Source organism: Lygodium microphyllum, chromosome 22 (genome assembly GCF_053477565.2).
Source record: "Lygodium microphyllum isolate KBCC chromosome 22, Lygodium_microphyllum_v1.1.10, whole genome shotgun sequence".
NCBI classification, from domain to species: Eukaryota; Viridiplantae; Streptophyta; class Polypodiopsida; order Schizaeales; family Lygodiaceae; genus Lygodium; species Lygodium microphyllum.
In genome coordinates, this window is record NC_141156.1 from 89,132,045 (window position 1) to 89,150,232 (window position 18,188).

The 18,188-nt window shown below is 41.7% G+C and overlaps 1 protein-coding gene across 8 annotated transcripts in view; it reads right to left on the reverse strand.

Moving 5' to 3' along the window:
- Positions 1-18,188, reverse strand: part of CNX2 (cofactor of nitrate reductase and xanthine dehydrogenase 2) — a 53,252-nt gene that overhangs the window by 15,788 nt on the left and 19,276 nt on the right. For 7 of the 8 annotated variants that reach the window (XR_015687895.1, XR_015687896.1, XR_015687899.1 and 4 more), the window contains one exon: positions 12,090-12,158. Coding sequence is in view for 3 of the 8 variants with exons in the window: in XM_087663188.1 (XP_087519314.1) it covers positions 12,090-12,158 (69 nt within the window). In the remaining 5 variants the exon portion in view is untranslated. Of the gene's footprint in view, positions 1-12,087; positions 12,159-18,188 lie in introns of those variants that run through there. The other variant, XR_015687898.1, reaches the window with a different exon arrangement.

Below are 18,188 nucleotides of genomic sequence, written 5' to 3' on the forward strand. Positions count from 1 at the left end.
GACATTCTTCCCACTTTGGTTCTTGCAAATCCTGCAAAGGAGAATCCACCTAAGCATACGAGCATGGCAAAGAATCACTCGGGTCACGGGCCTCAAGGACAACAGGAAACTGTTCATGGAGATGCTTAATGTGTTTGATAGATAGCTGGACCTTAGGAGGGGTCAAAGCCATCTTGTTGGTGCAGGACATCATATCCTCTTCCACTGTAGTTTCTTCGAAGTCCATATTTGGACCCAAGGCATCAAAGGCCCAGTCAATCTTGATTGTCTTCAAGCCCTCCATTAGAATGCAAGGGCTATTAGCTACTCATTCTACGTTTGTTTCAGGGTTGCAAGGGCTGACCTTTGCGCACAGCAGGCACAAATTGAACAGGTGTCGAGTAGCCAGAACAGGCTGCACACTGTGGTGGCTGGTTGCAGGCGTCATGTCATCCCCATGGCGTATTGCCAGTGTCTCTATGTCAGGTGGTTGCTACAGACATGAAATGTTTGTGCACTGCAAGGACTGGGCAGCGCTAGGAAGACAGAGTGTTTGTTGGCGGGCTGCACAGGAGGCCCCTCAAGCCCACAGGACCAGCAGAAGGTTAGCACACAAGGCAAAAGGCTGGCTTTGTTGTCCACTCGAGACACATGGATGCCCACCTATCTCACGGTGTACGACGTGCCATAGGAAGCCTCACACCAGCTCCGGATTGAGACAAGTAGATACGACGCAAACTCCCTCCCCCCGAAGGACACGATTTGCCAGCTTTATCAGCTCAAGCCAAAGATAGAGGAGCACTACTTATGCAAATGCCTCGTGTACTACGAGATCCAAGGGCACTTCCATTGCTTGTTTAAAGAGGGATTTGGGCCACTATCCGAGGTTATGGATTTCCTGGATCAAATATGTCTCAGGCTCTTCTTGTTGGAGCCACACTACCACATGGAGCATCTCTTACAGACCTAGCTGCAGAGTCGAGTCATACATCAGTGTGCACTCACGGAGTTCTATAGAGCATCAACTACTCCCTCCACCACAGAGCCCTCCCTGGTCCACGACGGACAGCCCCACCACAAGGGACCACCCTAGACACAGCCATGAAGAGATGCAGAGCCTACCGCCCATGTCCAATTGGTCCAAGGGGGACCCTACCTCACCGCTTCAACCTCTCTATGCTAGATAGACCCATCAAAGATATCCTGAGATGAAAGTGCTTCCAAAGTAGTTCCACGCTATATTGGGCTTAGACATCATTTTGTGCTCATCAACTATGTATTGTTCAGTGTTTATTTTCCATTTAGATAGTTATAGCATTAGATGTCAGCTATTTTGGGACATGGGAAATTCCCTGAATTTTCAGATGTAACATTTTGGTCTCATAGGTCGATTTGGCCTTTTGTAGACATCAATATAACTTTCTTTCTTTCTCTCCATGAGTCAGCAATGTTAAATGCCAATTTTTTTTTTTGTTGTGGGGGGGGGATGTTTGTTTTGCAGCCCACACTCAATTTGACAGTTGCTGATTCAATTTGGCTGCAGATATTCCGATTTTCAGCCATGGAGAATGCAAAGACAGCATGGAAAGAGCTGGAACAATAGCTAATATTCTCATCTAGTCTTGAGGAACCCATTGTGCAGCTCTAAATCTCTGTTTGCAGCAGGTATAGCTGCTGCTTCTGCCCTAAACCTTGTCAAAACAGTTAGCTAGGCGGCTCTACTAAGCAGGTAACTACAAGGGGTAGCTTGATGCAGGGTAGGAATTCCCTATGGTAGAGCTTCCTGACATAAGATAAGATGCATTAATTATGGGTGGGATTCCAGGTAATGTAGCACCAAACATTCTCAATAGAAGGTACCATATATTGTGCAAGAGTTGGATACCAGGTAACAAAACATTGAGCAGGCTCACTTGAGGATGAGATGCATTATGCACAAGTGGCATGCTAGGAAATGAAGCACCAATACACTGAGCAAAAGCATTTGGCACATGAGCTTGGTGAGTGCCAAATGGCAGCAAGACTCCAAAGTGTGAAGAAGGAAAAACAAGAAAGTTAAATAAAGATGGCCCTATAGAACTTTGAGAAAAAAGTGGGAGAGGAGGTATTTGAGATTGAAATGCACCAAAAACATCCTCATGGGAACAAAAATGTGAGACTTAAGATATGCTAAATTTATACACTGGTGCAGGCTGGGTCTCCATGGTAAGTTGGTAACTACACCAAGTATCTGCACAACAACGGAGCAACAAAGAATGGATTTCATCCATGCAAACCATCAGAAACATAAGAACCTACCACAAAGCCCTGCTGTGAATAAAGGCATTAACCGTCCCAAATGTGGATTGTTCACCCCTAGCTGGGAGCTCTGGATTCTTGGTAACTAGTTGTCATGATTGAGGCGCACACCTCCTTTTGGCTTCATATGAAGTAGATCAAAATGTTTAAACCAAAGGTGGAGGGATGTGTGGAGGATGAAACATGGGTATAGTAATTGGAGATGAATCTATTTGTCCATACAACTCCCATAAAGCTTGGATGGATGGAGATACAACATCACAGTGTAACGATGGCTTGGTGATGATGAAGAAGATGATGAAATTGTTCCCTTATGATAGGAGAGAGTTGAGACATGAAATGTTAGTTCACGCACTCTTGTAGCCCAAATGCTCACGGTAGCTCAAGTATTAAAAGCACCCAGCTCTGATAGCCTATGAGGAAAGATGCTAACAAAGTGCAAAAAGCTAACAGACTCCTCGAAAGCAAATGAATACTTAAATAAAGAGAATGCAAATGACAAAATAGATACCAAAACCTCTACACGAGCAAGGTATGAGATATTTTTCGAGAAACCAAACCAAAGAATGAAGGAATCGAAGAAAATGGCAGAGAATAAGGGGTGAAGACTGCTCGAAGAGACAGTCTGGGCTGAGGACTGCTGAACTGTTCAAGTCAAAACACCCCACAAACAGCACTCAAAAGTAGAACTATATAACAAATCCATGTTTTGATGTAGGACAATTGAACAGTGGACTGAAAATATAGCAGTCTGGCATAGAAATGATCATGTGGAAGGCTGGAAACCAGCATTTTGGAGCTGAGACAGCACTTTGGAACTCTGGCACAGCATGCAGCAGCAGTCAGAGCAGCTATGGAGGCAGTGTTTTGGAGCAAACAAGGCCAGACAGCAGCACTTGATGGCATGTAGTAGCACGGACAGCTGAAGCAGTCAAGGCAAGCATGTGGAACTGGCAGTGGACCTCTAGGACCCACATTTTGCAGCAAGACAGCAACATGCCACACCAAGTCACCAGGGCAACTGAGCAATTGTGGACTGACAGGGCTGGCCTGGAGGCTACAGGCTCGAGATGGTGATTGCACTAAGGCACTATGATACTAACCAAGACAGGAATGCCAGAAGAATGAAATCTAGCAGCCCTTTTATAGAGCTTTGTTGGAATTTTGTCCTACCAAAACTCAAGAAAAGCCATCTAATTCTCTTTTTGGGGCTGTTCGAGAGCCGAATAATTTGTCCAATAAGTTTGTAATCACTTGGAAATAATTCTGACTGAACTTTTTGTTGAGATATCGAGCTCCACTCATGGTATGCCAGGGTGACCATTGTGCATTTATGTCACCGACTTGTTAGTTGCAGATGCGGTTGGTACACTGCCCATAAATAATAGCTAGATGACAGCTATCCTTATCTACTCTAGTTCGTGGCTCAGTTCGTATGCCACCTTAGTTGAGTTTGGTTTGAGACCCATATATAGGGTTCTTCTATTTCTTTGTACTAGAGTTCTTTTTGGCTTACACAACTAAGAAGAGGAAAACTGTTTTCAGCCTCCACCTGTATGTGTATTCCCCCATTGTGCAAGCAAGAAAGCTAGAAGTGAGACTCCTTCCTTCTCTCCCACAATCTTGACATGGTATCAGAGCCTTGTTCGTGGTAAGGAGCTCAAGAAAGCAAACCAAGTTCGCGGTGTTCTGGTAAGAGGACCAGTGTTGCTTTCATTTTTCTGTTTTGGGAGCAAGTCTCTGCAGGTAGCACAGCCGGAAAGTGCAAGAGTACATTGTCTCAGATTGAGACGCCCTTTGCGGTGTAGCAAGAGGACAGTATATGATGCGGGATATGGCTTTAGCCCTCGGTTGCTCTGTTTTTTTTATTTGAGGCCATTTCGGGGCCTGTTTTGGAGGCGGAAGATTTCTGCACGCACTCAGGAAAAGGCCCTATTTTATGCTGTGCGACCACCGTTCTACAGGTCGGTGAAAAGTTACCGTAGAAATTGCATCGTATGCTTGTGTGCAGAGACATTGGGAGTTACAGAATCATCCTTGTTGCTGTTGATGCAAAATCGTCACTAGGAAGTGACTGTGTGGTCAAATACCACTTTCGTCAATTTTGCAGATTTGCCCTTGTGAGGCTGAAGCTGTGTTTTTTACAGTGACAGAATTTTTTGTAGTGTTCTGTAATGGCGTCTGATTCTCTTTCACAGATTGTCACTGAAAAGCTTGACAAGAACAACTTCCAAGCATGAAAGTTTAGAATGACGAATTTCCTTATGGGAAAAGGATATTGGGAATTCGTTGCAGGAAATGAAGAAGAACCAATTCTTCCTGATGTTCCCAATCAACAGCAAATGCAGGCATTTAAAGCATAGCATGAGAGAGCTACGAAAGTTATGTACTGACTGTCTATCAGCATTTCAGACTCTATGATTCTGCATATTCAAGATGCAAGTACGCCAAAGGAGGCATGGGATACTTTGTCAAAAATGTATAGCACAAATACGCAAGCCAGGAAAATGCAGCTCAAGCAAGAGTTGCACAATGTGCAAAGAGAAAGTATGAGCATCAATGACTACCACATGAAGGTGAAGAAGAGTGCAGATGCACTTGCTTCCATTGGGTCCCCAGTGGAAGATGATGATTTAGTTTCCGTGACCTTGAATGGTCTAGGAAAGGATTATGCACAGTTCCGAACATCCATTTCCGTCCGTGAAAGATTTCCTGATTTTGAGGAGTTGATTGCTCTTCTAATTTCTGAGGAGCAGAGAAATGGTGGTACATCTTCTTCAGGAGGAACTTCAAAAGAAGCTGTCTTCTACTCAAATGCTGGAAGAGATAGAGGCAGAGGTAGAGGAGGCCGATCTGGAGGCCGTGGTAGAAATCAGAATATGCAGCAAACTCAAGAAAACCAGTCCTATGGAGGAGGACGTGGTAACTCTAGAAGCAGGGGGAGCCAAAGAGGTCGTGGCGGATGGCAAAGATGCCAAAATGCAAACACGAATGTTGAATGCTACTACTGTGGTAAAATGGGTCATATGGCTAAAGACTGCTATAAAAAGCAGAATAACATCATAAATGGAAAATTGCAATAAAGGAATTATGCATCTTCTAGTAGACAAGGTGATGACAGAAATGAGCATTTGTTTATGGTACAGCACATTACCAATTCTGTGACAAGTGCAGAAGAAAGCAACGATGTGTGGTAAGTTGACTCAGGTGCATCAAACCACATGACAGGTCATGCAGAATGGATGCAGGATGCAAGGAAAATGAAAAAACCAGGATTTGTGGAGACTGGTGATGATACTGCACATCCTATTGTGCAAATTGGAAAAATTCCTTTGTCTATGCAGGATGGGAAAAAGAAATACCTATCGGATGTATTTCATGTCCCGAATATCACCAAAAACCTGGTTTCTGTTGGTCAAATGGTTGAGTAGGACTTGCAGGTCAGATTTAATTATCATGGATGCTTTGTTGAGGATATGAAAAATAAAAATCGCTTGATAGCAAAAGGAAAGAAGAAAGGCAGAATGTTTACGTTGGAAGCAGACATGCCTGAATTGAGTGCAGCAATGTTTGCACATGGGACCGGTGTAGTTGCAGATATTGATATCTGGCATAAACGCATTGGTCATGTTAATGTACAGCGACTTAAATCAATGCAAGCCCAAAATATTGTTGCAGGATTGCCTAAATTCAAGGTTACAGAAATGCATAAGGTATGTGAAGCCTGTCAGTTTGAAAAACAGGTAAGGAAACCATTTTCTAGACATGTTCAAGAGAGTAAGAAGCCATTGGAATTAATCCACTCTGATGTGTAGACTACTAAAGCTGCATCTCTTGGAGGCTATCATTATTTTGTCACTTTTATTGATGACTATAGCAGAAAAGTTTGGATGTATTTTATGAAAAAGAAAAGCGAAGTTTTCGGGCATTTCAAAACTCTTAAAGCTATGGTTGAAAAAGAAACAGGCCTGCAAATAAAATGCCTAAGGTCAGATGGAGAGGGAGAGTACCTCTCAAATGAGTTTGCAAGGTTCCTGCAGGAGCATGGCATAAAGCAGTAATATTCATGCAGTCATACCCCACAACAAAATGGAATTGCAGAAAGAAAAAACAGGCATATTGGAGAGGTATCTCGTGCCATGCTCAACGAAAAAGACTTGCCAGATTTTTACTGGGCTGAGGCAATTGCTACAGCAGTCTGCATAATGAACAGGACTCCCACTGCAGCAATACATGGCATGACTCCAGAGGAGAGGTATACTGGTAGGAAACCAGATATTTCTCATTTGAAAATTTTTTGTTGCATTGCCTATGTTCATGTGTCAAATAAGTTGAGATCCAAGTTGGATCCAAAAGCTGAGAAGTGCATCTTTATTGGTTACTCTCTACAGCAAAAAGGGTATAGATGCTATAACCCTTCTACTCGTAAGTTTACAGTGAGCAGAGATGTTTTTTATGAGATGAGTAGCTGGTATAAACCAGTAAATGTGATTGATAATGTAGATGCACAAAATGGTAATGCTGCATAGAATTCACAGTAGCAGTCACAAGATATTAGTGGACCTAGAGCGTCCTCTAACAGTGGTTCATATTCTTCGCCATGGACAGGCAGATTGAGATCAGGAGAATCTTCTCTAAGCAACGCAGATAGTGGTATGCAGGTATCACGAAAAGGAAAAGAGAAGATAGATCAGCCCATGTTTGATGTGAATGCAGGTCACTCTTATGTGGATGGTGAATCCAGTGGCTCAGAACAGAGCATTGATGATGAGTTGGGTATTCCTTCTATTGTTACACCTGGAGTAAGGAAGACCAGGGATGTTTTGAGAGCACCTGGGAGTGAACCTACTTTGCGCAGGTCTACCAGAGCTAGGTATCCTGTGGATAGGCTGAAATATGATGGATTTACAGCCATTCACTATGCATATATGGTCAAAGTGATATAGGAACCAGAACCCACTTCTTTTGAGCAAGCCATGGGAAAAGAAAAATGGGAGAAAGCCATGGATGAAGAAATGGATGCCTTGGAAGCAAATGCTACATGGGAATTGGTACCTTTGCCTAAAGATAAGAATGCAATTGGTTGAAAGTGGGTTTATAAGGTGAAACACAATGCAGATGGTTCTGTGAATAGATATAAGATAAGATTAGTAGCCAAGGGGTATGCACAAACATATGGCATTGATTATGAAGAAACATTCAGTCCGGTTGCAAGAATGGCAACCGTAAGAGCAGTCATTGCTATGGCTGCATCAAAGGGATGGTCTTTACATCAGATGAATGTAAAGAATGCTTTCTTGCATGGTGATTTGTCAGAAGAGGTATATATGGAGCAGCCACCAGGTTATGTGCATGCTGTTCATCCTGAGTTTGTTTGCAGGTTAAAGAAAGCCTTGCATGGCTTGAAGCAAGCACCTAGAGCATGGTCTGACAAGATAGAACGATATCTTGTCACTATTGGCTTTCAGATTTCTAGGGCAGATTTCTCACTTTATGTGAGAAAAACAGAGAAAGATATTATGCTACTTGTCATTTATGTTGATGATTTGATTATGACAGGTGACAGTGATGAAGATATCCTTCATGTGAAAATGCTATTGGAGCAGAAGTTTGAGATGAAGGATTTAGAAGAGCTGCCTTATTTCTTGGGCATTCAGGTGATTAGATCACCAAGTGGAATATGGCTCTTGCAGAGGCGATATGGATTGGACATGCTGTCCAAATATGGGATGACAGGCTATAAGCCTATTTCAGTTCCTTTGGAGCAGAATGTGAAGCTGAGCGCAAATACAGGTGAGCTTCTAGAAGATCCTACTATGTACAGGCGCATAGTAGGAAGTTTGATTTATATGACTATTACCAGGCCAGATTTAAGCTATGCTGTTGGATTGGTAAGTCAATTTATGCAGGCTCCAAGGAAACCGCATTTGGATGCGGCTAGACGCATACTCAGGTATGTGAAGTCCACATTACAGTATGGACTATTTTATGAGATTGGGATTCAAATACAATTGCATGGATACACTGATGCTGATTGGGCTGGTAGTATTTCTGATAGACGATCTACCAGTGGATATATGTTCTCTTTTGGAAGTGCTGCAGTCACTTGGAGCAGCAAGAAACAGCCTACATTTGCCTTGTCGAGCATAGAGGCTGAGTACAGGGATGCAGCAATGGCTGCATGTGAGGTAGCCTGGTTGCATAAGCTACTTTATGATATGTATCAGCCTACAGATGGGCTAGTTGTCATTTATTGTGACAACATGAGTAGTATACACTTGGCAAATAACCCAGTCTATCATGCTAGAACAAAGCACATTGAGGTGCATTGACTCCTACTACATGGTCTACAGTTGTCGCCCAGCCTCGCACTACTACCAAAGATCAGCTTCCATCATCTACATCAGGTCGTTTTTGTGTTTTCAGGACTTTTCTTCATCAGTTTCTACTCCGACTAGTGGTTACTGCACTCAAGATCCATCTCCAATGGACAATACACATTGACACCTCCCTCAACCCACTCCCACAAGAGCCACCAGCTGTTGGACAGCTCTATCCTTGAGCATCTTGCACATTCTTTCCTTCATTTACAGCATTCATTCATTCACTTCAAAGTTCTCTCTCTTCTCTATTTTTGTTTGTGTGATTTGCATTTTGAGTTTTGAGTTGTGTTTTGCATTTTGTGTTTAGGGTTTTGAGTTTTGCATGTTGCTATCTAAGTTTGTATTTCAGTCATGGCCATACTTTCTATGTTCCTCAGTGCAAACCCTAGCATATCTTCACACGGTATCAAAGTTGGTGCTCTTCTAAAGAGTATCTTGTGGCTATCGTGGAGTGTTTGGTTTGTGCAAGATACACAAACGACTATGTATCTAATTCACAATGGCTCAAACGACTCCATCTTTAAACCGTCATATGGTTTCTCCAACTACTCCTTTAATGAAGGCCTTGAGGATGCATTATGTTCTTGATTTGGAGAACAACATTGCTACTAACCTTTCTTGTAGGGATCACTCACCAAGGACCAACTCTTCCTCGTCCCGTACTCTTTCACAAGGTGCATCTAAGTTGGAACACTTTGTTCACAAGACTGATTACCTTTTAGTTGAGGAAAGAATATCCACTAAGGAGACAACAGAATATTCAAACTCTTCACAATCAAGCCTAGTGGCACGTTCGTACAATCTATTTTTGTGTGAGTCTAATTTGGTCTATTTTACTCTTATACAGGAACCAACTGTAAGTGACCATAGAGATCAAAATTGGTACAGGTATGGTTTTGAAGAAAACTCTATATTCAAAGATGTTCCACAGTGTAATCCTTAATCCTCTATTTCATTTGAGTATGAGTTTGGTGCTTTCCATTCACCTTTACATTTTCCGCCCTCACACATTCACTTCACATTTAGATTCCTCTTCTTTCAATCTAGATCTTTACTTGAGACCTACAATCGGTTATCCAGTCTTCGTGCACATTGTCTTTGATGCACATCAAGGTTTTAGGCCATCACTAGACACTCAAAAGTATACCACTCTCCACCCTAGTACATGGTTAGTGACAATACCACCCTTTAACACTATGCCTTACACACATGCACAAGTGTGTTGCTCTCTATCCTCTAGTCTTGGTGTACGGGGGATCCCCCTCCTACTACATACTATACCACCCTCCATTGCTCAAACATATGAATCTTCATCTTGTGCTAATGAGTCACCTCCTTTGAAGGAAGTAGGAGTGGAAAGAAATTACCTCCACATTTAGACCCAATTTTGCCTTCCCCGATTGACCCTAAACATGGACCACATTCCGATACTGATGGTCAGTCTCCTTCTTTGAAGGAAAAAGGGAGCAAGACACTTGCACCCTCACAAAGACCATCCTGACACTTATTGCCTAAAAGGAATAGGTTTTGCATGTTTTGCCAGAAACCGGACCATGTAGATAACGAGTGTTGCGGCCAAGGGTCTTAGACCCACACCCAAAAACACCTCATTCCTAGCTAACAGTCTTCTACTCACATCAAAGCTAAATCCAATCCCTCATGCTAAATCAATCTCGACCCCTTCTGAAATTGATAGTGCTACTCCAAAGAGGTTGAGAAGGTGTCTTCTTTCCCCAAGGAGGTAGTGCAGTTTCCCCACCCCTTGGTACCCCTTATCATCAATTGACTGGCCACCAATGTGATGGATCTTGTGTCCTCCCCTCAATCAAAGCCTCACAGCATCTCTGATTGATTTGGTCATTATCTTTCCCTAAGCTAGTTTCTTAGGAGTCCTAGATCATCCTTAGGAACCTTAGGCTAGTTTCCTTTAAGCTTAGCCATACTTTTTCAGTCTTCCATTAAATTCGCTCATACATATGCACTCATTGCATTGTTTTTTCATTTTGCTATCATTTCCTATCTTGTATCAATATGCACCCTTCGTCCGATGCCTTGGCTACTTTGGGATAAACCGCTTGGGGATAAAACAACGCTTGAGCTTTTCTTCCGGTCCCTTCTTGGTTCCAGTTTTGGGCCTGAGAGAGGGTGTTGAGCTAAAAATTCATTACCCATTGATTAGCTCTTTAAAACAGCCCCAAAACAACAAATTACCAAAAGCTTCATTAAATGGGGAGCGGTTCTAGAGAGTTTGTGTCCCGCTATCAAAACCCTAATTTGGGAGATCCTTCCACATCTATAAATAGACAAGCTACCCATCATTCAGGCCCATCCTTCTCTTGTAGGTTTTAGCCACCAGCCCTCTTTCACTAGCTGTCCAACCCCCAACGACTGCTGCTATATGGTCTACAATTGTCGCCCGGCCTGCCACTACTGAGGAGAATCCTTCCATGTCTATAAATAGACAAGCTTCCCATCATTCAGCCCCATCGTTGTCTTGTAAGTTTTAGCCATCAGCCCTCTTTCACAAGCTGTCCAACCCCCAACAACTACTGCTACGTGGTCTACAATTGTCGCCTAGCCTCCCATTGCTATCGGTGATCAGCTTCCATCATCTACATCAGGTCGTTTTTATGTTTTCGGCACTTTTCTTCATCACTCTCTGCTCCAACTAGTGGTTACTGCACTCGAGGTCCATCTCCATCGGATGATACACATTGACACCTCCCTTAGCCCGCTCCCAAGAGAGCCACCGGCTGTTGGATTGCTCTGCCCTTGAGCATCTTGTAGATTCTTTCCTTCATTTACAGCATTCATTCATTCACTTCAGAGTTCTCTCTCTTCTTTGTTTGTGTTTGTATGTCTTGCGTTTTTCTTTTGAGTTTTGCAAGTCACTTCTGAGTTTGTGTTTCAGTCGTGGTCATACTTTCTATGCTCGTCAATGCAAACCCTAGCATATCGTTACACAATAGAGCAGCCTACCTTTTCAACTCTCCTTGTTTGCACGAGGATTTGACATGTTTTTTAACATTTGTGCCTTATGCATTTTTTTACATGCATTTTACACTCATACCCAAGAAGAATTGTTGCTTTTCTTGGTTGACTGCAAATTTCAATCTCTCTCATTTTGTTGTGCGTGTTTGTATATTGATTAAATTTTAGTACATGGTCTTTTCAGTTGTTCCTGTTTATGAGCATTCGTTTGCCTTGTTGAGAATCATGGAGAGGAGTGTTACATATTGCAAATCGGTTTGGCAGGTTATACCCACATTATACGCCAGTAATATCTGTGACAAAAAAATGCGAGAAACTAGAAAGACTAAATCCAACCCAACAGCACATGGCCTATAGAACCAGTTTAGGTATCACATACTTCAAGAAGCATTTAAGGATTATATCATCCATGCTTTCAAGGATTATTGTGGGACTTACAGCCAGACTTATAATGCCTCTTAATGTGTCATCATTTTCTCCTGCTCGAATTGCATCTCTAAGACTGACCTGCCAAGCAACATCACAAATAATCTCAATTAAAATTCTAGTTTCTTATGATTATAATAGCTGCACAAACTGAAACCACAAATTTCATTTCCCAATGATGCTGATAACCAACTACAATTTTGAATTTAAACATCACTGCACTTCTTTTTTGGGCTTGCATGTCCTGTCAATTCTAGCCAATCCTAGCCTTTATAGAAACTCTCTGCATTTAGAAAAAACCAGCAACCTAAAGCTGTGCCTCATTAAAAGCTGCTTCTTTACAAAACAAATGTCAGCCATGTCTCCCTCTTTTCTCTTCTCTGTCTCAGATTTAGATGCACAAGCTTTTAAAATGTAGAAGGTATCATTAAGGAAGTTCAAAGGGAAGAAGGAAGAGTTAATCAAGTTTCAATCAGCTATCGCCACTGTTGCATGGTTTTCTAACCCTTGGTTGTGGCCGTATTTCATGGCAATACTTTTCTTTTCTTGCACAATTGCATGAGCATATCCATTATCCATAGAACTTATAGTTGCACATGGACTCAATAGTGAGCCTTTTGCCTTTTGCAGACCAGATTTTGAGTAGCTCGTGTCAAGCCTTGGCTTGCTAGGACCATATGCATGAGTGTTTCTCTACACCAATGAATTTACATATCACATTGGGTATATCTAATAATTCTCCAAGCATGCTTTGCTACAAAGTTGGCCACTAGAATTTGATGGCATGAGGCTTGAATACTCAGCACATGAACCATAGTGTATATGTGTCATGAGGACATGTATTTTTGAAACCTCACTTAACATGTGAATTAATTCTTAATCGCACGGTTAAGTAAATGTTGCACGTGTGAGGTATAATTGGGGTTAGAGTAAATTTATTAGCCCGAGACCCGAGGAAATCACGGGATGTCAAAGGCAAAAGTTGCTATAAGTTATGCCGCATTGATATTTGTGGTATCTAGTGCTAATTGTTGGCCTAGGTTATTCGTTTGGCCATAAGTGTCAATTGGTGACACTAGAGAATAGGCATTTAATGGTATCTAACACCAATTTGATGGTCAAAGATGGTGCAAGACACTCAGGAATGAAAGTTGCCTAAACAAATTAATTACTAGCCAGTCATATTATTTTTCTGGGCACCAAAATAATTATTAGATTAATTTTCAGTATTTACAGACTGAAAATTAATATTTAATTATGAATAATGCTAGAAAAACCATTTAGGAAGGTGCCACTTGTCAAAAATGCCCATGCAAGACTAAAAAACGTCTTTAGAGACTAGAGAGAAGCATTTTTAGTGGATTCAACCTACAAGAGAGAGGGAGAAGATGTTGCAGGTTTGATCTACAACCACTGGAGGACCTTCTAAGAGGCAGCTAGGGCCAAGAGAAGACCAATTAATAGTAGGTGGTAGCATCTACAGGCTTTTTGAGACCGCAACAACAGTGAATGATTAATTTTCTTCAGTTCTTGGCGAAGAAAGTTTGAATTTTCTCTCTCTCCTCAACATTCTCTCTTATCTCCCAGTCTTTCTATAGCATTGCTCCGAAGATTACAGCATTGAGATCACCAAAGACTGAGAAATTTCAGATTTCTCTACTACAAACCCTAATCTGCTCAATAGAAATTAGGCTTTAGTAGTAGCTTCGAAAAGTGTGCCAAAAATTAGAAGCTCCAAGACTTGGATTCAACAAGACTGAAGCTATTTTCAGTCAAATTCAAGTGGAGAGACCAGCAAATCAATGAATTTGGGGCATTTTCCATCTCCATCAAAGCGGGTGAAGGCCAATTGACTACCCAAATCAAGGGGCAAATCAGATTGAAGAATTGCAGGTCATTTTTTACAAAAAAGAGTTTTGGAATACCAAAAGAAATTGGGAAAATCCCATTGTATATCAACTCCTTCTTCAATTAAGTGAAAGAAATACCAAAAGGGGTGCTAGTTTTAGGACCAACAAGGTGTCCATTATCTAAGATTGTAAGTTAATTTGCATTTCTCAATTTTGTAATAGATGTTGCTGCTATAACTAGGTTGTAATCAAGGAATTACCACCCATCCACAGAAAAAAGGCTGGTTTCATGGTTCCATTGCCGAGACACCACTCAATCCCTTGATTTGGTGGACCTGAGACACTTGATTACAAGTCAAAGCTTTGTGCTAGTGCTAATTTTTACTCTCAGCTAAGAAATTACAACAATATGTCTTCATACAGCGAGATGGACTCAAGCAATGATGATGCCTGTCAATATGAACATTTACATGGAAATGAAGGAAATGCAATGTCTGACCTTGGACAAGGCTCAAACCATGGACAGCAAGCTAAAAAGGTTACTGTTGGGCAAGATGCACAGCCTTTAGGGTATAAGGAGGCTGATCACTAGCAAAGGGGAGAGGAATTTGATGATCAGTTCAAGAATTGAAGGAGGACAGTAGTAAATCTCTTTGCTGAATTGGCAAAGGATCCTCAATTTACCCAATTTTTGAATGCTTCAAAAAATGATAGCAAAGGCAAGGAGAAAAATACGTCTTCTACATCTTCAGAGCAGCAAGGTGCACTAAAGATAATGCCAAACCCTTCATTTGAAGGTCCCAAAGATGCTAATGAAACAAAATAGTTGATACCTACAGGGCAAGGAATGCAAATGCAAGGCCATTACAAAAGTGCCAATCCGATGGATTTTGAACAGCTAGGCATATATGTTATAATGGGGCAGCCAAGTTATTTTGGTGGAAGCACGATTTTTCATGCTATGGTTGGACAAGGACCGCATACGGGAATGTACAGCACAAATCCCTATGGTATGAAGCAACCAATGCATGGTGTGCAAGGCCCAATATATTCGGGTATGGTTGGAAATATGCAAAACCCTATGTACGGTAGCATTAATTTGATGCCTGGGGCACAAAGTAGCATGTTTGGTACTGCATCTACATCCCCGAATGCTTCACCCTTTTTGCAACAGCCAGTGTATGACAACTTGACAACCAAAGGGGCAGCAAAAGACTGATGAGGATGAAAAGTAGTGAAGTTTAAGTCCTTCAATGATACACAAGATAGCTTGAAAGCTTTGACTTTCATTCAGCAGTTTGATGCAGCCTATTCAAGGGGAAACTTCACGGAGTCCTCGAAAATTCGAAAGGCAACCACTTCTTGAAAGGAAACGCATTACAGTGGTGATCCACTCTTTTAATGCAAGATAGAGCACTGTCAACATGGGTATAATTTAAGCAAATGTTTGCATCGAATTGGTAGACAAGTACCTTTGAGGTGGACATCATGACAGCTTGGAATAAGTTGGATGCTAAGCAAGTGTAAGAATTTGGAGTAATATAATAAGAATTTTTGAGATGCATTGCTGCCTACTACTTATTGCCTCATACCTCTTCATGAGCAAGTGAAAAAATATGTTTGTGGACTGCCTAAAGGAATCAAGGATTTTTGCATTAAATCCACCGTGTCTAGCATGTCTTAGCTCATAGCGATTGCTACTACAGCCAATGCTTTGCTGCATGGGAAGGATTCGGGCTTCCTAAGAGTGGGGAGAAGCCGAACAACCAGACCTTGATATAAGAAAGGGTCTCTTGATCCCAGCCACGCCTATGGAAACTCTCCTTGTCATAGTCCAGATGATCTTGTCGAGAAAGACCCTTTCCCTTAAAGCCCTGGTCAACTTTGGGAACTCCGTATATTTCATTGATGATGGCTTTGTAAATGGATACCAGATTCAACTACTCCAAAAGACCAATGTTGTACCAGCTAAAGTTGTGGATGAAAAACCTCTAGCATCTAGAGATATTGTTATGGGAGCACTAGACTGTGCTCGAGAGACTAGACTAGATGCAAGATTTGTTACAAAAATTCTGATTTCAAGATAATCCCACGTAGGGACACAAGGTACAATGATAACTTAACAAGACACGAAAAATCCCACAATCCGGAACCTTAGGTATAGACAACAAGACTTGATAGGATATGAGGGATCCCATAACCCAAGACTGTAGGTATGGATACAAGATATCAAAATTACAAGATCTCCCTCGACGGCGATGAACAAGATACAATACAATACTAGGCAAGATCTCGTACTACAAGATTACAAGGTGACAAGACAACAGGAGTATAATGGAAGACAAGACAAGACTAGATACTATGACTAGAAAAGAAATAAAACTCGAACTCGAAGTTACTTACTTGGAGGTCTTGACTCCTTGAGCTCCCAACATTGGCATTGGCCAGACTAAGAAGCTCTATGGCGAGCCCTTCCTTTTATAGGTGTTGGAGAGCAACTAAAGATCTTCTAGAATGTTTCATAATGACATCATCGATGATACAGGCAATGACATGGTATAACTTCTAGAAGGTTCTATGATGACATAGCAAGGATGGGTTAGCATGGTTGGCTCGAGCATGTCCTGTTAAGGATACGTTCGCATGGGGTGTGGATTCATATGGCATGAGCAAGAATCAATCCATACACTTGATCGTGCCATATCCATGACATCACCTCCTCCTCTAGCAACAAGTTCCACAAGAAGCAACTTGGTGGTTCGGTTCAAGTTTTATTGGATTCCTCTTGTGAAATTCTTTAACTTTGAGAGATGCTCTTTGGAGATATTTTGCAGATTCCCAAGTGTGTTCATTGATGTCATATCCTTTCCAGCGAACAAGGTATTCTAATCAACCTCAGGAGATCCTCGAGTCTAATATATGCTCGACCTCAAATTCTTCATGATCTTCAATTTGGACAGGTGGTGGGGGGTTAGATCTCTCCCCCCTCAGTGGTGAGCTATGATATGGCTCGAGTAAGAAACATGGAAGACTAGGCAAATTTTCATGGTGCTGGGGAGTTGGAGTCGGTAAACAACTGGCTTAATCTGGGCTACGATAGTGAAGGGCCCAAATCTCCGGTGGTCTAGCTTAGTGGAGGACCTTGTTATCTGGAGGTTATCCTTGAGTAACCATACTTTATCACCGACCTTGTATGTTGGATGTTGGAGACAATGTTAATCCGCATAGTGCTTGTATTGATTCTGAGCCTTTTGGATTTATTGCTTGAGTTCTTGATGTATATCTGCTAGGTATTTGAGCTTTATCTCGAGTAGCAGGATTCTTTACTTGATTGGAGAGATGTACATCCATCCTTCTTTGGATTTGTTGCTTGAGTTCTTGGTGTATATCTGTTAGGTTTTGAGCTTTATCTCAAGCAACTGGGTTCTTTACTTGATTGGAGAGATGTATATCCATCCTTGGATACTAGCCATAGTTGCAAAGAAAGGAGTTTTCTTGGTAGATGCATGGATACTATTATTATTAGTAAACTCTACAAAGGGCAAGAGCTCAAACCAATCATTTTGATGGTAGTTGGTGGTACAGTGGAAATATTGTTCCAAGACTTGATTTATCTGTTCTGTTTGACCATCAGTCTGTGGATGATTGGCTGTGGATAACTTAACTCGGACTCCAAGGAGGTTGGAAAGGCTCTTCCAAAAACTAGATATGAATTGGGGACCCCCCTACATGCAAGACATAGAGGTATTGATGCCACGGTCAAAGCAGTGGAGCATTTCTTTTATTGGCCAGTCTTGAGACATGATCTAGAATAGTTTGTCAGGACATGTATCGTATGTCAAAAGTTAAAGCATGATAGGCAAAAGATACCGAGTTTGTTGCAACCCTTGCCTATTTCAGATAGGCCTTGGCAAAGCATTGCAATGGACTTTATTTTTTAGCTTCCTAGGACACTTACAGGAAATGATGAGATATGGACTATCATTTGCAAGTTTAGCAAACGAGCCCATTTTATTCCCGTGAGAAAAAAAATAAAGGTCGATCATACGGCACGATTGTTTTTGCAGCACATCTTTAAGTATCATGGTATACCGGAGTTGATCATTAGTGAGATCGAGACCCTCGGATGACTAGTTTATTTTGGAAGGGGGGTTGTTTGAGAATATGGGTACTACGCTGAAACTCTCATCCTTCCATCTACAAATAGATGATCAGTCTGAGGAAGCAAATTCCACAGTGTTAGATCTTTTGAGATGCTATG